Source organism: Varanus komodoensis, unplaced genomic scaffold (assembly GCF_004798865.1).
Source record: "Varanus komodoensis strain SLA01 unplaced genomic scaffold, ASM479886v1 scaffold12, whole genome shotgun sequence".
NCBI classification, from domain to species: Eukaryota; Metazoa; Chordata; class Lepidosauria; order Squamata; family Varanidae; genus Varanus; species Varanus komodoensis.
In genome coordinates this window covers 10,296,042-10,316,804 of record NW_025335349.1, presented here as the reverse complement: position 1 = coordinate 10,316,804, position 20,763 = coordinate 10,296,042, and the positions used below count along the sequence as shown (strand labels likewise).

Below are 20,763 nucleotides of genomic sequence, written 5' to 3'. Positions count from 1 at the left end.
AATGAAAATCAGATATAGAATGGGGCAGCGACCAAAAGGATTCTAATTAAGAGAATTTATCCTTTACTCTTCTTGAAAAGCTATCTGATAGGGGGAAAGGATCTGATTTCATAAAGGCATATTTTGAGACCCTTTCATGAGGACTATGATGCAACTGAACTGTGGTTGCAGTTGTCAAATGCAGTACAAGAAGCACCCCAAAATGTACTATCAATTTGTTGGATCCAAGGCAGATCCTCATAAGAGATTTGATTCTGCATGGCTAGAAGTAGATTCTGGCCTAAACTATGAATATCCCATGTACAAAACATGTTTCTCCATCCCCTTTTTACAGGACGCCAGTGTTACAATATTGGGATTTTGATGCAAACTTTTTAAAAATGACAGACAGGGTACGAGTAACATTTTATTTGAAGGGCAACTTGGTTATCAGTGAAGAAAGAAACTGCAAAAATGGGAATATAAGGCCTATGTCAATCCAGATAAAGGTCCAAGTGTACAGAAAGGATTATCAGTATTTTTAAGCAGGAGCCAGGTTAGCTCCAGGCAGTACCACCAAGTCCACCACCAGGTTCTTCTCACGGGAGACCTTTCTACTTCCTCTCCCTGCAGCTTGGACAAGTGATGATCCTTTACTCCAGATTCAGCTGGGCGGCTTCCTGAGCCACTCCGCCACATCCGCCTCCATGTTGTCTAAGCAAGTCCTCACTAATACATCACCAGACAAGCACTTTGTGACAGGCTTGCTGAGTTTTTGGACTGGAATGGATCTTTTTCTCATTGCTGAAATAGCACACAAGCTGCAAAAACTTCCAGCACGGGTCCACGTCACTCTCTTTCTCACTCAGTCAACTTCTCCACCTTTGCATCTGCGCAGTGCACTACTTTCGCAATTGTGCTGCACATGTCCCCTTGGGCTTCTCCCCACCACAACTAATGACTGGCTGTTTCTACATTGTCTCCTCTTCTTCCCACTTGTCAGCTCACAAGTCCCATCAGCCCAGATTATGGCAACCAGCCCACTGCTAAAGTGTGCGCCAAGGCAAGACTGCAGAGCCCCTCGCTTGATGTGACTGAGCACTTTAAGTGGCCGTCAGGCCTTGCAGTAAAGGACACTGACCTAGAGCCTGGGCAAGGAGCGGCCCCTTCTCCCAAGGGATGGGGTAACCCTTTGCTTCAGGGAAATGAAAATCAACCTTGACAACTTAAGAGCTATAAACAGGGGCATTAATCTTTCAGAGCAAGCTATGCAGGCTACCAACCAAAGTGCTAATTATGGAAGGCAAAACATTGATTCGTACCAAAAATGGAGGAAGGGTTTATAGGTCTGGCAAACGGATCAACTGTAATAACACTTGCAACCATTACTTGAGATGTGGATGTAGTGACCTGACCTCCACTCATCAAGGCAAGAGTGACCAAAACACCCGTTATTGTTGTAATTCCTTTTGTGAACACGCAGCTATCTTAGAGGTAATAACCATATGCAAACTCAGGCTGTCAAGGAGTCCCAAGCTGAGAGAAGAGCCAAATTCTCAACACAGCAAATCCACTTCCCTAAGTTGGTCTCCCACAATGCCCCTGTCTGAAAAAGATCTGGAAGCTATTCAGGATTGCAATTGGTTGTGCCCCACAAAGGCTATAATAACCTACCCAGATTTATATACAGACATTTGGTCCTGGCAGGGAAACCAATGAGTCACTAACCCTCTTCTGCTAACATTGGACCCAAGGACACCCCCTTGAAACATTTCTGCTAAATGGTCCTTCTGCTGCCCTGCTCCAGGGTTGATGTTCCTGGCTGAGAAGCAGAAGACTCTATCAAGACAGAGCCTTCCAGTGGAGAATGATTCACCTCATTTGCCAGTCCTCTATGCTGCCCTTCCCACTCCGTTCACTAGGCGTAGGATGCCTGGCAGAACTAAACTATCAGGTCTCTCATTAGCCACAGCTGGGCCATACACGGCACGGTTCTCATTTGAGCCTGAATCTGTGTGTGGGGTGGAACTCCCATCAGTAAGAGGCCACGCAAGTATGATGTTGCAGGAAAAACTGGCAAGCAGGAAATTGTACAGCCAACACATCACAGTCACTGGGTTCGTACCAGCAGGAATATTAATGCTGAAATAGAAAGATCCTCCAAGGATAGTTTGTTCAAGAACTTGGTAGTTCAACTGTGAAAATAGCTGGAATCCTCAGAATAGATACCACAATGGGTCTGATAAACATGATGAGCTCACTCGTAAGCCTGAAGTCCTGCTTTGCTAGTAAACATCTTTGAGTTTTCAGAGCAGGTGGTACACATCCAAGAATTCAAAAGTAAATTCTTTGGATCCTGTCAGAAAGTACACAACTTTGAGGAGTTTTTCAGCTTGAAAGAATCCACTGAAGACTTCTTTTTTAAAGAGATTCCACAACTTTGGAGCAAAGGCAGATAATCTACAATTGGTTATTCAATCCACAGTTAACCTATACTGTCTGGGTTTCAACATCACATAACAATCCTCACCCAGACTAATTGGGCTTGACTATTAAAAAGGGTGAAAAACACATCTGGCAAATGCTATGGCAAATTGTGGGTTATAAAGAGATACCCACTGGAAAGGCATTCCAGATTCATGGCCCCAAGAGACTTGAGAAGACCTTGTCTCTTGCATTTGCCTGTCTGAGCTTGCATAATTATAGGACTGAGACCAGGACATCCAATGCCACTCTGAAAAGCCAACTGGTTTCTTGTGGGAGGAGGTGACTAATAGTGCAGGTTTAACTACTCCAGTAGGGCAAGAATTGGATCTCTTTGAGGTATTTGTCTATGTCCTCTTGTGACATTAATTAACAATATTGCCAGCAAGAATGTTTCAAAGGTGTCTTGAAAATAGTCACCAATGCTGCTTCTTTATATTCTAGACAGATAAGTTTTGAAAATTTATAAATATTCAGAAAAATAAAGTACAGAAAAACTTCTGGATACTTCTCTGAAGATACAAAAATGAAAGGATTTGCTATACAAAACCCACTGCAGTTGCCACCACAGCCCAAGGATATCCCTGCTATCAAGACATGAAAAAAGGGCACATGAACCTGACTTGCCCATGACGTGTTTCCCCAAAAATAAGACTGGGTCTTACATTAAGTTTTGCTCCAAAAGATGCATTTGCTCCAAAAGATGCAAAGAGCTAGTCAGGAGGGTCTTCCGGGCCATCTAGTCTGACCCCTGGCTCCAGTCGGCTCCACTCATGACATGCCTTCCATGTGCATGTCACATGCCTACCATAATAACATGGAGCTATGTAAGTTGCCTTGGGTCCCTCACAAGAGGCAAAAAGGTGGGATACAAATGCAAGATGATAATAATAATTTACCAGAAGAAGGGGGGATTTTAGAATATTTCTTTGCATTACTTAGAAGAAAACAGGGAAAAGTCAATGGCCCTCCTCTCCTTCCCTTGTTGATAAAAACCTGTGGTTGCTTAACTCACTTCTTTGCTGATGCTTTGCCACAGGAGCTGAGACCCTTTATTGCCAACTTGATCCCTCACAAGCCTGGTACAGCTCTAACTCGCTTGCCCCAACTTCAGCTGCAGCCAATCCGATTAGAGGGCCTCACTTAAAAAGCAAGGCAGGTGGCGTTTGACTACTGGTCTACACTAGCTTCCAGTGAGTGGCAATTTAGGGCAGTTGAGTTATAGCCAGCCTGAAAGTAGACAGTGCTCCTCTGTATATGCGATTCTTGGCTGATAATATTGGACAAACCAATGCGTTAGCTATGCAAACTGTGTAACTCAGCATTTTGAAAACAGGATAAATTGCTATGCTCATGGTGCATCCAGTTTATAAAAGTATAGATAACTAAATTAAAAATGTGAAACTTTTCAACACAAAATCCCAGGTGGTCACTGAAGCTCTTCTCTGCTGAAATGTTTCACATTTTAAAAATCTATTTCTGATTGTTAAGCATGTATACACTGGATGTGCTATTGCTGGTTACTTGTTTTGTGATTACATAGGGCCAGGCGAAGGAGGAATAGCTGAACCCAGGATGTGACAAAAGGTCTCATAACAGGAGGGCTGCCACACACAATGTCTGCATGTACATATATCATGTCTACTCAGAAGCAGTGTGCCTTGGAATGCCAGTTGCTGGGAAATATGCATGGGCAGAGGCGCTTACAGGTTTTCCATAGGCAACTCGATGGCCACTGTGGGGACAAATGCTGGACTAGATAGGTCTGTAGCGTAGCTTTTTGGATGCGAAAGGTCCTGACATCCAGTGAAGCCCCTTCTGGGCAGATATGGCTTTGCTACAGTTATCCTAGTTTGATAACATCCAGATTTAATTAATATAAGATTGCCTTTCAAGACTTCAGTTGTTTCAGATGTTTTCTGTAGCCTGGTTTGTAACTGAGATATACCTCTCTATTTTTTGGTTTTAAACCATCTCCATGAATTTCTAGTTTGTTTCCGTACAATCCAAACTGATGACACTGATCAGTGAAACCTGAAACAGTTTGGGACTGACAGACTACCTTCAAAGATCTGCTTCTACTCTATTTCAATGTTCCTGCCTTCAAAAGCGGATGACAACTGGGAAGAAGTCCTTCTCTGTGGTGGCACCCTCCAGGAACATGTTTGTATTGTGTGAACCACCACTGTCATTTAGATGACAAGTTGAAACCATTTATGCACCCAGGCACTGGCCTCTCCTGGCTCAACCATTTAATGGTTCAGTAGGTTTGCTGTTCTTCACTTTTATTTGCTATTGGGGGTGCTTCCAGATGGAGGATTCCTTGTACTAGCTTTAGCTTTTTCTGCTAGGCAGATTTTCACAAGAAGGAAAAAGAAATAGAGGAAAACTGCAAGTGTATCTGGACTTTTTAAAAATCTGCCAGTGAGGCATGGAGCCATAAAAGCCTTGTCTAGAAGCACCCGTATTTCTATTTGTTGTACTTTCTGCTGTATTTTGGTGCTGAAGGAAAGCAATCCTGTACTGTACTTTGCTTATAGAACACGTCCCCCCGTTGCTTGTCTCTTTGGGCACCCGAGTAGAGAGGAGTGAGCCCACCATGCTGCCTAAAGGGGAAGTTCAAGCATGTAGTCCTGTCTGCTCATCCGTCTCTTCTCTCCTTCTTGGCAGTGCAGCACCAAGAGTTGGCCATAGAAGGAATAAATTCTCATCCCTCCAGTTGCTCACCTGCACACTTCCCCTTGAGTGGCTTGGCAGTGAAAATTCAGTCTAACTAACCTAATCTTCCATCTCACCCAATGAGAGAGACCCTGTTTCTGCCGAGTGGGAGAAAGTCTGTGTGAGACATACCTGGTGCTCCTCCCATTGTACCTGGCATGCTTTGGGGGATACACAGGGAAGAAGGCAAACAAGTCTAGCAACAGTAATTCATGCTCTGGTAACCTCTCATCTGGATAACTGCTATGCACTCTATGTCAGGATGCCTTTGAAAATGGTCCAGAAACATCAATTAATTCAAAATAGGGCAGTGCAGGTGTTAACAGGGAGCTTATCAGGCCGGTCCATTCTCAGTGCCACTGGCTCTCTGCTGAAGTCCAGGCCTGACTCAAAGTGCTAGTATTGACATTAAAAGCCTCAAATGGCTTGGGGCCAGGTAATCTGAAGGAATGCCTCTTCCCATATGTACCTATCCGAGCCTTAATATTATTTTTTGGAGTCCTTCTTAGGGAGCCCCCCCACCCCCAATGGAAGTAAGGAAGGTGGTGACCAGAAGGGCCTTTTTGGTTGTGGCACCCGATTTATGGAATGAGCCTCCCAAAGAGGTATGCCTGATGCCCACTCTTTCTTCTTTTCATTGCCAGGTGAAAACCTTTCTTAATCTTTCATGTCTTAATATTGTATTTTATTATATATTTCATGTGCTTATGTGCTAATTCGACTATGGTTGCCATGGGTTTGTTTTGTGCTTGTTTTATTGGTTTTATTGTGCAATTGTTTTATTCCTACATGCCATTCTTGTCTTGTCTATATGTACTTTGACTTCATTAACTGCCTAGAGAGCCATTTGACTGTTGGGTGGTATACAAATGAAAAAAGAAAGAAAGAAAGAAAGAAAGAAAGAAAGAAAGAAAGAAAGAAAGAAAAGGCAGCAACCGGCTCTACTTCCTCTCCTGCTCACCCTCTCTGGGCACTGGAGCTCAGTGGATGGAGCCTGCGGTGCTGCGTGGAGCGTGTCTGTATGCTTGAGCAATCATCCGCCATCGCCACCCGCCCTTCCTCCCAATCCAGGTGGTGCAACATCTGCTGTACTGCCCAGAGTTCGTCTTCCAGCAAGCAAGTGATATGATGAAAATGTTGCTCCATGACCAATCCTATATATTGTTATTACATTTGCATCCTCACTTGCTTCCTCTTCCAAGGAACCCAAGGTTCTTCCTCTCCATGTTATCCTCACGACAGCAACCATGGGAGGTGGGTTAGGCTGAGAGTGGCCCATAGACACCCTGTGAGCTGCGTGGCTGAGAAGTGTCTCAAACCAGCATCTCTCAGACCAGCGCTTCCAGCCACCACACCACACCAGCTCTCCTGTGCCACTTGTTGCTTTGCACACAGAGAGGCAGAGGGCACAGGCGGCAGCTGCTGGTCCTTCTCTGGGCCCAGTCCACCATACAACAGCAAATCCACCCTGTTCTGTGTGAGCAAAGGAGTAGAAAGTGGCCACGACATAGAGGAGAAGCAGCAAGCCAGCACCACCATCCCCTGCTAACTTTTCTTGGCTGGCCCCCACTGTTGGAGGATCAGGCAAGATCCACCCCTGCTCCCACCCCGGCAAGTCACTCTAGAGAAATTACAGGTCAATGAGAAGGGATAAGGTAGGCCTCCTGTGTACAACCCTGCATGCAGCACTGCGTGAGGAAAATGCCTGCACACGAGCAAGGGGAAGCAGAGTTTACTGCTCCGCTTTTCTCTTGAGGCAGCTCCATTCCTCCTGTTGTGGTACCTGGGCAGGAGGCAAGAGACTGGAGTGGGAATAGCTGCCTCCTTGGCTTTCTTGCATGATGCTTCCCTCAGAGGCAGCGCTCAGAGGACATGCCATCGCAGGGGGGGTCATCCTGGCTGGGGATCACCGCTGCGCCTTCTTTTGCGGTGGCACCGAGCATCCTTTTGGAAATACCGGTTGAACGACGCATTTAGCTGACACCTTGGTGGCAGCTGCTTAGGCGGAGGCACCTGTGGGACCCTCTCGATGCCAGCCCGTTTTGTGGGCCCTAATTCCGCAAGGCGCAGATGAGGCTGCAGGGATCCCCGCTCATGGACGTCAGTGCCGCACGGGAACCGGCGGACCCCGGCGCCACTCACGGCACTGCGCCTGCGCATCCCGGGCCGCCTGGAAGAGCGAAGTGAGATGTCACCGGGAAAGGCGGGGGGGAGGGAGAGAGGTCACGTGACTCATGCCGAGCTCCGCGCCGCGGTCCATCCCAAGGTGCCGCAGCCTCGGCGCCTGTTCTTCCTCCTGCCCGCCCTCCCGCCTTGCCTTTCCCTCCCGGCCCGTGGGCACGGGAGTCGTCTGTATTGAGGCGGAGCCTGGAGATAGATACCCAGAGACAGAGATTTAAATTTCATTCTCAGCTCGAGTGGGGCAGCAGCAGCAGCAGCAGCAGCCCCGGCGTCGAGCCTCAGCCTCGCGCATTCCCTGCCCGTCCTGCCGGCTTTTCTGCTGCTGCTGCTGCTCGCTCCGCTGCGGCCGGCCAGCCAGCCCGCCCGCCAGCCAGCCAGCCAGCCATGGGTCACTCCGCCGCCGGAGAGCCGGGCCTCATTGCCAACGTGGTGAACGACACCTTGGAGTTTTACCGCTGGACCTGGAGCATCCGAGGTAACCAAGCGCCGCGCCGCGCCGCCGAGGCAAGCTTTTGTTAAGCTCGCCGCCGCCCCCTGCCCGTCCACTGCTCCCGCAGTCAGCCTGCCCTCTTTCTTTCGCTGTGTCCCGTGCATCTCGCCGGCGCGCCTGGCCGTCAGCACCTGCCGGCCGGCTCTCCTGCCAGGCTTGCGCGTCCCGCTGGTGCGGCTGTCCCGGCGCCGGCGCCGGCGCCGCCTCCCTCCATCTTCTTCCCAGCCATTCCTTAGAGGGGCAGCTGCCTCCCTGCCCCCTTCCTCTCCTCTCCCCTCCGTCTCCTATTCCTTGCCTGCTGTCACTGTCACACAGCGGTCAAAATGGCTCCGTGGCTCTTTTCTTGTCTAAACCCATCTGCGAAGCAAGGTTGCAGAGCCGAACGGATTTGGAACGTGCCGTTATGTCTTTAGCCTGGGCCTCCGAAAGTGGATATTCATCATCATTATCCTCCTCCTCTCCTTTAGGCCAGAAGGAATGGAAGTATAAATGCAGCAGTAGAGGCAGTGCCATTTAAGTTCTCTGCCTGGGCTTCTGTTCCATCACTTCTTAATATTTTCCTGACTTTTTCAAGTATTGACCACTTACACAGCATTTAGAATCATCCAGAATGGGAAGGAAAATCGAAAATCTTGATATTATAGACTGTGCTAAACTATGGCCACGGTAAGCCTTTATCTGTGTTGATTACCGCATAGCTGCTATTTCTAAGCATTCACCTTTTAACTGGTGGAATGCCAGTACAGAAGGTCATATGGCAGCTCCACACAACGTTAGCACAGATGTTTGCAAATGGAGGGACACTCATATTATAGGGAACCCGATAATATTTGAACGGGAGGCACATGTTTGCCATATGTCCATGCATACAGGACCCACAGACATAACATTTGGCTTTGGGAATATCTGGTGGTCATGCTGAAAACACCTCATTTTTCTGTTGTGTTTTAGCAACTCGGAGGCTAGGTGTTTACCATGACACAGTAGATCTCAATGCTGGCTCCGGGCAGATCCCAGTTTATGAAGATGGACTCCATCTTCAGAGTCAATTTTGTGGCTTACATTGCAAAATTAATTATTCGGCTTTGCAAGGCTTGGATGCACTTTATAATTAAGTGTGATGTAGTATAGGGGCTGGTTTTGACATTTTAGTTTAAAAGGCAAGGTTGCTTAGGGCCACTCTTTCATGTTTGAATTGCTTTCTCATTGCAAAATGGAAGCCAAAAGTTACACAGAAGCTGGAATCAGCTGGCAGAGCAATGTTGAATGTGGTCATTAATAAAACGGTTAAGAAGTGTCATTTAGGATTGGCACCAACAGAACAAGTTCATGGTTCCAGGCAGATTACAGGTGCAGGGAGATAATGCAGTCATGTAGAAAGCAATTCTATGCATGTTTACTCAGAAGAAAGTCCCACCTTGTTCAGTGGAATTCATAAATAAGGACGCTTAGGATTGCAGCCTTGAGAGTTGCCTTACCTATTAGTATAGAATACTGACTTCTGACAGGCACGCTTCCATGATAAATGCAAGATTTAGTATATACCCACAGAATGGAATCTGGGCACCAGGCAAATATGTAGAGAGAGCTTCATGTACCTTGCATGTATACTATTCTGGAGCCAGGATTGCATTTTATGTAGACTTAAAACAGAATCTGTGAGATAGTCTTTGCAGTTTGCTCTCCATGCAACTAGAAAGCTGGTTAACTGCTTATTTGAAACACCAAGATGATTTTGCAAGAGAAGATGGATTTCAGTGCTGTGAAGTTATGGAGTCCATGTGGCTTGGTCATAGATTCCAGGAGTTTATTACTATATGAGCTGTCTTGCTTCCTGTTCCTTCCCCTTTCTACCATTTGTCAGAAAGTAAATTGATCCTATGCTTTTACTTCAAAGAGCACACTTGCATGATTGCACTTTATGGGTTGTATCAGCAAATAGTCTAACTTAAGTCTCATTCATTTCAGCTGGTCTATTCTAAATAAGACAGGTGACACCCCATTACTTGATCCCAACTTATTAGTTCAACTTCTACATTTCCCCTTAACTTAAAAGATCTAGTAAAATAGCTTTGCCGTTTCCTCCTTTTTTGTAGCAGTTTAACAATATTAACATTTCATTTAACATTACCAAACTGTTACACTAGTACCACTAAAGATTACTTTTTAATAACAAAATAGGTTTTGTGATCTTTGTTGATAACTCCTTTGCCTTCTCAGTGTTACTCATCAATGTGCTGGAATGAGCGTTAGTAAAAAGATCACCACTGTAATATGGAGTAAGATGGAATCAAACAAGAATCTTATAAATGCACTTACAACATAAATTATTTTCCCGTTTCTATCTCTCTTAGAAATACTAGTTGTCATGTTGAGAAAAAAGTGCCTAGCTTCATTGTTTAATAGACTATTTAAATTTCATTCATAGTGGTCAGCAGTAGAGCATAACATGAGGTTCCATAATAAGGTATTTTAGTTAAAATATTAAAGCAATGATATTCAGTGTACTGGGTCTTTAGGATGATTGGCTGAACACTGGCTGAACACTGGCTGAATGCCAGTGCGGTGTAGCGGTTAAGAGTGCTGGATGAGGGCTCAGGAGATCCTGGTTCTAGTCCCCACTCAGCCATGGAGCTCCCTGAGTGACTCTGGGGCAGTCATGGAGTCTTAGCCTAACCTACTGCACAGGTTTGTTGTTTTGAGGATAAAATGGAGAGGAGGAGAACCTTGTAAGCTGCCTTGGGTTCTTCACAAGAGAAAAAGAGCAGAATATAAATGCAGTGTCGTCATCATCATCATCATCATCATCATCTAAGATTTTGGGGACAGCTGAGCACAAGTGAGATAGAATGCAATAGTTCATTTGCAGTGCTAAACACATAGATTTACAAATCCGTAAGTTGAATCCAGCAACACTCCTGTGGAAGGACTCCTTCTGTCAATGAGAAGCTACTTGGTCCCTGTTCTACTAGCTGAACAGGAAAGGAAGTGATCCTCCCTGACTCCCTGTCCCTTGTGGTTCTCTGTGTCCCCCACCCCAAAATCTGCTCCAGAGATCTGGGAGCCCCTCTCGGTCAGGCGTACAGTGGAAAAGGAAATAGCGTCGGTGGAAACATTCCTAAGTGAACTTGACTCCGGGAAGTTCTTGTCAGCACAATAAAACTGTCATTCCAATCCAGAGAGTGCCAAACAACTCTCTTTAGGCTTTGACTCCTTTCATGTTTGTGTTACAGGTGTGTGTATTATTTTATATTCAAATTAATATCTATATATCACTACAATTAACCTACATGGGATTGGGGCCAGTATTATTTGTGTTCTTGCCAGTGTTATCAGTCACTTATTCCAAACCTGCAGTGGTGGGGAGGGAACAGCAGAAGACTGAGCAGCTTTCTTAAGCCTTCCCAGAGAGTTCCTGGCTAAAGAAAATGTGGAGCCAAGGACTTCCACTGTAGCTCATGCTCTTAACCACTATCCTGTGATCACTGTTGTTTTCCTTCACCTAAGCTTTATTTTATAAAAAAAGAAAGAAAAGAAAAGAAAACATGGGGCAATTTTCTCCCATCTCTCTCATGGAATTCAAATATAGTCCTGGCACTGATATCTGCAGTTCCTATTGTACTGAAATGGTTTTGAAAGTGAGTACAGAATGAGTGCTTTTATGGAGTACAGAAGACTTCCATATCTTCTTCCTCTGTTCTTCCATATTTCATTGGTCCTCTGCTTTCGCACACCTGTTGTAGTGCTCTTTGAATCCCAACCCTCCTTTATTTTTAAAATATCAAAAAGGAAACTAAATCCTGTACAATTCTGGTGAAATTTAATGATTTAGCTTTCTGTTCCCAGGCATGTGGTTTTGTCAAACCTGATGGTAGAAATCCCTGATAATGCCAGTGATGCTACTCAGCAGATGACTCAGAAGATCTTTCGCACTGCAACATAATTTCTCAATCCACATCATCCTGAAATTATACCACACTGATATGGCGTTGCCCAGCAATCATATTATACAGGCCTTGCAATGTGTTAATATTGCTTAACGAATTAAGCATTTCACCATATTGAAAACATCACTGTACAGCGACATTGCACAACGACTTAAGAAACTTTATTCTCATCTAGACACCTACACAGTTTCCCTTGATTGTTCCCAGCATTCCCATATGTCTAAAATCAATCTCAATTTCTTCTGTCGTTTCACCCCATCTCTAAGCAGGTGCCTCAGGGCCAACTCACCCACCTGCATTCTGATAGCGACGTGATCCTCTCTAGGCCGTTACTTTCTGACAGGGATTAGCAGAGAATCCCATACGTCCTGCTCCTCCCCATAATTCCACCCTGTTCTCCATGTCCAGAATGCCTTACAGTTTATCCTGACAAGTGCTTACCGTGGCCAGTTAGTGGGATGTGACATAAATCCCTTCAGGGCAACGAATAGCACATGAGTCTCCATTGCAAAGTGACCATTCAAAGGCTACTTCAAAAGCTAATAACTTGGTCATTAGCTACTTCAGAAAGAGGATTTCTTCCTTTGGAATCTAGATCAGGCATCCTCAGCCATGCACTTGCATATCTGTTCAGTATGATTCCCATCATCCTCTGATAACATGCTGGCTGGGATGATGGGAGGTGTAATTCCACATATCTGAGGGTGCCAGGTTGAGGAAGCCTGATCAGTTCTATCCAAATTTGTAGGAGGTTCTATTCTAACATCTCAACTTCCATGTTCATCCAAATATTGAACTTTTATTTTTCTGTAATTTGAGAACTTTCAAGGTAGAGCAAATATTTGAAAAACAGATAATCTTAGTGCTTTTATTTTGATTTTATTAAGAATTTACTGATTAAAAATTTCAGGGCTGGGACTCAGTGAATATGAGGTTAATAAAAATGTGAATGATTGTAATGGAATGTAAGGTTAACATTAATAAATAAGTACACAATGATAATTAAAATTACAAAGTATCTTATGATTTAGTTCTGTAAGATTCCACAACAGGTGGGTAAGAGGGAGATACGACAGACAGAATGATGCATGTTATGGAGAAAACAGAGAAGGACCCATATTTCTTCCTCTCATAATACTAGAACCCAGGATCATCCTATGAAGCTGATTAGTGAAAGATTCAAGACAGATAAAAGGAAGTACTTCTTCACAAAGTACCTAGTTAATCTGTGTAGTTCCCTTCTGCAAGATGCAGTGATGGCCTCTAGTGCAGATGGCTTTAAAAGGAGGTTGGTTAAATTCATGGAGGGTAAGGCTACCAATGTGTACTAGGCCTGAGGGCTGTGTGCTGCCTCCAGGATGAGAGGCAGCAGTGCTTTTTTTGTAAAAAAAAAAAAAAAAAAAAAGGTGCCGGAACTCACCCATCCCAAGCCAAGCAGCCCTCACTATCAGATAGCAGCCGCAAAAGCAGCCTGCAGGCACTATGTTAATAATGTTTGCTGCTGATCTGCTACACCATTCAAAATCACTTTGTAAAATCCATTGGAAAAAAAGCTGCCGGAATGCCGTCCTGGTGCGTTCAATGGCAAAAAAAAGCCCTGAGAGGCAGTATTCCTGTGTATACCAGTTGCTGGAGAAGAAGGGCACAAGGATGCTGCAGCACTCATGCCCTTTTTGTGGGTATCTTGTGGGCATCTGGTTTGGCACTTTGTGGACTATAAGGGACCATTGGTGTGATCTAGTAGAGCTAGTTGTTCTTTTAGAGAAAATGCGGAATGCAAAGGAAGATTTGAACAGCAGTGGAGCTATATTTGTAAAACTAAGCCAATATAATAAACATAGCCATTTGGGAGAGTTTTCATATGATTACATCTATACACTATTATATTGAAAATAAATATTGGGAGCTAGGAAAGTATCAATAAAAGTCAAAACAAAGATTGCAAGTTATGATAATAATCAATCTGCAAGAATAGTATAAACTATCTGGTGTACCTTACTAGTATATGATCTGATGTTTTTAATATTTGAAAATGTCTGTGCTATTATAGACAATCTTTTGTGGAGTCCTTATTTATACTTGTTCACCACTGCACACATACCCCGTAGTTGACAGTTATGAATGGCTGAAAACCCTAACATGTGATTCTTTAAAATTTTGCTCTCGTGTTAAAAATACGATCTTTTTGGATTAGTGACCTTTGAGCCAGTGATATGAATAAATATTTCATTAGGTTTTTCAGCATTATTCCAGCTGAACATAGGTTTTGCACAGCTTGTTTCTTATTTCCTTATCTTATAAAAAAAATCAACTCACCTTATAAAACACAGGTGTTTTGCTTATCACACCTTCAAAACATTTAAGCATGGGCATGATTTGAAAAGTGATCATTCTAAAATGGTGCGAAGTAACCTACAGTCAGCACTCCCTTTACCAGCCCTTTCTCATTCATCTGCATTAAGAAGCTGTAGGAGCTCTAGCCACACAAGCCTTCCACTGTGCATACAGAACATATACAGCAGGACCCCCGTATCAGTGACTGGGTTTCAGTTAACCCTGGTTGACCTCAGCCTGAAGGATAAGTCCTAAAATGCTGTAAAGTGCCAGAGAGTAGTCATAAAGTGCATCCTTGAAGCAAAGAATCTTGATTTAATAGGGAAAGAAAAAGATGGTTTGCTGAGCTAAGAGCAAATGAAATTGTAAAAAAAGAAATGTATATATAGTGCTTGCTATTATCCGTGGTTTCAGACATCTGCTGGTGGGCTTGTAACTGATCTGCACAGATAGAGGGGTCCTGCTGCATTTCCTTTTAAATGCAAATTTAAATTTTAAATCTATATGGGACAGCCCATATAGATAAATTATCTGAATGCAAGAACAGTACAACTCACTGTTTTTGGATTCTCAGCTTCTGGCAGCAACAACATAATTTCTTCTGGCAGCAACAGCATAATTCACTTTGTACTGTCAGTGAGTAACAATGACCAGGATCCAGGCAGCCTTGTGAGCAGCCAGGAAGCACCTCCGTGCACACGCTATGTGCATGGCTGTTGGGTAGCTGCTACAAGGATACAGCTTGCTGATGGAAGTGCAATGAATTGAGCCATAGCATTCTGCTATCATATTATTTTTTTACCTATATATTGTTTAGAGAGGATGATTGCATTATTTATCGAAAGCTCTATTATCATTAACCCTAACCTAAGACTGGATCCAATGCTGTGCTGCTGGGATGCGTTCTGTCGGTGCCACTGCTCTCTTCTGCCAGATACGGTGCAGCACCATGTGGAAACAGGTTGATCGAAATGTGAACTGCTCATTATTTTTTCATGCAGGGATTATGTGCTCTTTATGCTGTACATGGGAGATCTCTTCTGGATCCAGTCTCGTCCTAGATATTCTCATATATTGTATTTATTTTGTAGTTTCTGGGATAAAGTAAAATTCAGTAGTACTGCCACAAAAGCATTGTAAAATTCTATATTTTGAAGGTAAAGTAAGTTTGCCCCATATTTCAACTTTTGCAGGAACATTGTCTGAAGAGGTTAATGGCTTTATGGCCATAACCGTGGAACGTATTTTGGGTTTCAGCTTTCAGTGAAAGCAATTCACCAGTGGTAGCGTTCACATAGCCTCTGTTTCCGTGCATGTCAAGTCGTATCCTCACTTGCAGAGCTGAGAATAGGAATAGGATGCAGAGCTCTACTCAGCAGAAGCGCAATCCATAATCATGTATTTATGGAACTGAAAAGTGTGCAGTCTATGCCACAAATGACATCAACTGAAGGAGATGTATGTGCATGGGAAGACTGGAACAGGTTTTCTGTAGACCAAGCAGGAGATTTTATAAGGCATAAAGAAGACCACAGAAAGAGCCATGCTGAATCGGACCAAAGGCCTATTTAGGCCACGCATAAGAAGCCCCAAAATAGGACATGAAGGCCATAGCAGCCTCCTCCTCCTGTTCACAAAGGCCTACTACTGGCGGTGCCGGAAATAACATGTACTGTTCTCTGATTTGGAGGCATGGGGAGCTGCCCTGCACTTGTTCTGCTCCAACCTGGCTGGCTGGCTCCAGAAGGTGGTGCTTGCAGGATATTGCTCAGCATGGAGCTCTTGAGGAGCCAGTTCTGTCCGCCATGCTGTTGTATACCTACACGAAAACCATTGACTGTTGGGCTGCATTGCCTTCCGCATGCTGGTGACATGTGGCTCTACTTATCATCCGTCATCAAGTGAGGCTGTGGATGTACTAGGCCAGTTCTTGGTCATGATGACAGCGGGTACAAATGGCATGGTGTAACTACGTGTTAAGTTAAAACCCCTTTTCCCCTGTCCTGAATTGTCCACCATTCAGTGTCATGGGATGAGCCCAGGTTCTAGAATGATGAGAGAGAAAGAAAAACTTTTTTTCTGTCCCTCAGCACTCTCTCTTCACCTGCATGGTTTTGTACATGTCTTTCCTGTCTTTTCATACTTGCCCTTTTTTCAAGCTAAACAGTCCCAAACATTGTAACCTTTCCTCATAAAATAGCTACTCCAGTCCCTTCATAGTTTTTGTTGCTCTTTTCTGCAGCTTTCCCTCTATGCCTCATCAGAGTTGAAATAGATTGAGCTCATGGTCCATGTTGTGAGTGCATTCCTCCTCTTCTTGCCCCAAAGCTCCAAACACCAGGCTGTCTTTCTTGCAAAACAGGTTGTTGGTACCTCACAGCTGCAAGAAACAGCAATGCTGTTGGCTCCCTTCTGAGCTGGGGGATTACCCTTTGTGCAGACAAAGAATGACTGTTGAAGCCAAACCAAAACCCTTTCCTTTCAGTAACTCGGGCTCCACCCTCAGGGTGGCTCCCACTGTGTAGGGCCAGGTGGTAGGGTCAACACAAGCCCTCTAAGTGGGCGATTCATCTCTCCTGATGCCTCATGCTGGGGTCAGGGGCCAGGAAAAGCAACGTTGGCCTGGGAACCGGGGGGGGGGGGGGCAGTGACCCTTAAGCTGCTTGTCTCTCAGATCTCACATCTCCACTGCCTCAAGGTCCTCTTCTTCAGAGAAATCCCAGTCCTGCTGACACTGGGATACTTGCCAAGAGTGGCAGTCAGCTCTGCTTACTAGTCCACATGAAGGCATCCTCTGATAATTAATTATGGAAAACCAGGTACCTTGATTAACCCACCTATTATCTCACTGTAATCAATGGGATAGAATGATTAGGACCACAATGTTAAGCTGACCAGTATAGGTGGAAACATTGTACTGAAACATTGACTAGGTAATTGTACCATTGTCTAGGTAGTCATACTGCTGAGGCTTGGGTACCAGTCATGCTAATTCTTATTTTAACTCATGGCAGAGAGGGAGGGAGGGAGGGAGAGCATTCAAAATTCTAGTATTTACAGAAGTTGCTACTTGGAGGTGCCAAGATCAGTATAACTATCATAACAGAATCAGTTACTTTTCCATTGTGAAATTGTGAAATTTTCCATTGTGAATTTCTAGGAAATTCAGGACCAGTGCTATAGCATCACACCATATGGGGACTTTTTATTGTTATTGTTGCATTTATACCCCTGCATTTTTATACGCAGTGGAGCACAGGGCAACTTACAAGGTTCTCCTTCTCTCCATCTTGCCTTCAACCCTGTGATGTCGGTTTGGCTGAGACTCAGTGACTGCTCCAAGGTTATTCAGTGAGATTCCAGGCTGAGTAGGGACCAGAAACTGGATCTCCCAGTACTTAGCCAAATACACCCATGTTCTAGCCTGCTACATCACACTTAGACTGCAATCTCTGCTTATTTACTCAGAAACAGGCCCCACTGTGTTTCCTGGGGCTTACTCCTTGGTAAATGTGCTGCCTTAATAGTTGTTTGTTGTTTGAAGATGCTGCATGTTATCCCATTTCTGTTCAGAGTCATGTATAGTGTGGTAGAGTGTTTAAGTGTTTAGGTAAGCACAGAAAGTTCAAATCCAAAAGTAATTTAGATTAAAATAAAGACAGGTTTATTTTTTAACAAATTGGGTCACTTGGAATGTAATAGATAGATAGATAGTTTTTCTTTTGCAAGGACTTCCTTCCCCTAAGGACTTGGGAAATTTAGCTTCATAGCTACTGTTCTAGGAGTCAAAAAGCGCTTATAAGAGACATGGGGGCAGACAGACAGCCTTCATTAACCTCAAGTGAAACAAACAACCAAAATTTACTCCAGTTTGAAGCTCCTAAAAAGTTTAATTTCTTTTAAGATCACAGACTAAACTGGGGGGAGGAGGGGAAGCATTTAAAAATCCTCCCTAGCTAAAAGATCCCCAAAAGAATAATTATTCCCTTATTGTTGACAACACACTATATATGAAAAATGTTGACTGGCAATATTATCTTGAGACATGCCATTTGTTGTATTTTCTTCTGAAGATATTCACATATTAAGCATTACACATTAATTATTTGTATGCTCACACAGATTATCTTCTGTCAGCCATATTTTAATGCAAAAGTGTTGGTAGAACTTGTCCCTCAGAGACTGTAGCAGCCTCCCCAACCTGGTGGCCTCCGTAAGCTTCATATGCTGGGAGTCATGGTAGCTGGGGATTGTGGAAGCTTTGGTGCAAACATCTGGAGACCACACGCTTGGGAAAGGCTGGCCCACACAGATGCATTCTCCCTGCCAATCCTTTCTTTCCATGCCTAGCCTTTTCCTGAATACAAGGCAGAGGTGTCCGGCTTCCAAATGTTTGCCTCACATACAATACAATAAAATGCCCATTTCACACAAGGGAAACTGGTGATAATCAGGAAAACACACACTAGCAAAACAAATACCTCAGGAAAAACCCCAACCCTTTCTAAGATGCAGATCCCATCCCCAAAAAAACTTTTACTTTTTACTGTCTTTTACTGTCCAAAAGCAATCCAGTATAAAGGCATTTGTGAGACCCTCTGGGGACTGGTAGAAGAGTGGCAGGAGGGGAAGAATAAGCCATAGTTATTATCAGTGCTTTTTTAAGAAAAAAGGTGCCGGAACTCATGAAATTATTTACCTTTCGCACGTAGTCAATCACTGTACACACACCCACACACATCAGTTGTGTAACGAAACATAATGGTTGCCACCTGCAGTAAGCACTCAGCGCGCGGTCACACGACCAATCACAAGCTGAGCGGTGGCATCACAACCGGCGTGGACGAAGTACGCATGCTTCGGATTCCACACACAAGCAGCCCACATGCACCGTTTTAATGATTTTGCCACCGACCTGCTACGCTCAACAGGACGATTCAAATCCATGTGGACCAAACATCAAATTTTCAAAAGTTACTTTTAAAACTTGGAAAATCTGTTGAAAAAAAGGTGCCGGAACTCCATTCCGGTGCGTTCTGTGACAAAAAACGCACTGGTTATTATCGTATTTGTTTACAAGACTGTTTTGCTCATCTACAAAGCCAACTCTGGCTTGTTCTAGAAACCATGGGTTAAAACAAATCTTTGCTTCGCATTATATGCAAATGCTAAATCTGTAGCATTGCTAACCCAGTTAAACACTGACAATCCTAAATGTTTAGGTTAGTTCTTAATCAGGACCTGAAGATGGTTAAAAATCTGGGTAAGAATAAAGTCTGTTTAGTATTAATCATGGTTAGAATAAATAACAATGGAAAAAGAGCACATAGTCCCATAAACACTTAATCATCCCTTCACTGTAGTTAAGAGTCAGGCAACTTCGTGCCTGCTCTGTAGCAGCCCCAGTGACCCCTCCCACAACTCAGTGAACTGTTATGCTAAATAGTTTATTGCTCAGACACTGTGAGTTATTGTCATATCTGAGTTTCCCTTATGTGCAAGAGAGAAATTTAGTGATGCCCCAATATGGCATATTTTCCACAGAGAGGTCCACTGTCCTTCTGGCATCTGGCCAAGACTTTTTCTAGTTTAGACACAATTTCAATTGCAATGACCAGTTTTATCTAGCTTTTCAGATAAAAGGGTGGTGTAAAAGTATTTCATGTAAGTAAATGAAGACTTATTCCAAGGTATTCCTGTATGCTCGGGGGACTTTTTTCAGTACCAAGAGCCAGTGTTGCTCTCATGGGTCCTGTTGCGTTATGGAATGGCGGGGTGCAATGGGCCATCGATACAATGGCTCCCAAATGCACTGTGGAGCCTGGAAGGCTCCCTGATTTACTGGGGAGGTCCAGAGAGTGAAAAAGGTCAGGCACATAAGTGGAGGAAGACCTGTCATGAAGAGGACCGAGCACATGTAAGAGTATACCCTCATGCCTGCTGCATGAGGATGAAACTTGTTTTGCAACATCCATCACATTCTGGAGTAGCTCTCTGAGTGAGTTTTTCTGAGTGTTTCAGAGGTTGCTTTTATCTAACCCAGTGAACCCAACAGTGGAGGAGTTGGCATGATACTGTGAGGATAAAATCGCTCACCTTTATGCAACTTTAACTCTGCTATTGGTGCAGTGTCTGTTGAGGTTTCTAGTGCATTATCTTATCCTGTTTTGTGAGATGAGTTTCAGTTTTTGGAGCCTTAGAATGCCGACAACATGCTGGCATTTGTACAAACAAACTACCACATTGTTCTCTTTTTCCTTGCCCTTTGTGACTTATTCAAGCAGGCCATGTGGAGTTGACCAGAAGATAAGGGCAGTAGTGAATGCATCATTGTCTAATGTCACACTTACTGTCTTGAAGGAGACAGTTGTGCAACCACTCCTGAAAAAAGCTTCTTTGGATCAGTGATATGTGCTATTATCTGGTCCTAAATTCTCCGTTGCTGCTCGAGGTACTCAAAAGAATGGTGGCACCTCAACTGTAGATTCTCTTGAGTGAAACTGATTATCTAGATCTATTCCAGTTCAGATTCAAGCTCAGTTTTAGGACAGAATCACTATTGGTCAGATGGATGGATGGATGCCTTTCTTCTGGAGATGGGTAGGGGAATGGGATCTTGTTACTTCTGCT

At 44.0% G+C, this 20,763-nt stretch overlaps 1 protein-coding gene across 1 annotated transcript in view; it reads left to right on the top strand.

Moving 5' to 3' along the window:
* Positions 1-7,746: 7,746 nt before the first annotated feature.
* ELOVL4 (ELOVL fatty acid elongase 4) overlaps positions 7,747-20,763 on the top strand; it is a 53,762-nt gene continuing 40,745 nt past the window's right edge. The window contains exon 1 of the mRNA XM_044421646.1: positions 7,747-7,837. Coding sequence (XP_044277581.1) covers positions 7,747-7,837 — 91 coding nt within the window. The remainder of the gene's footprint in view (positions 7,838-20,763) is intronic.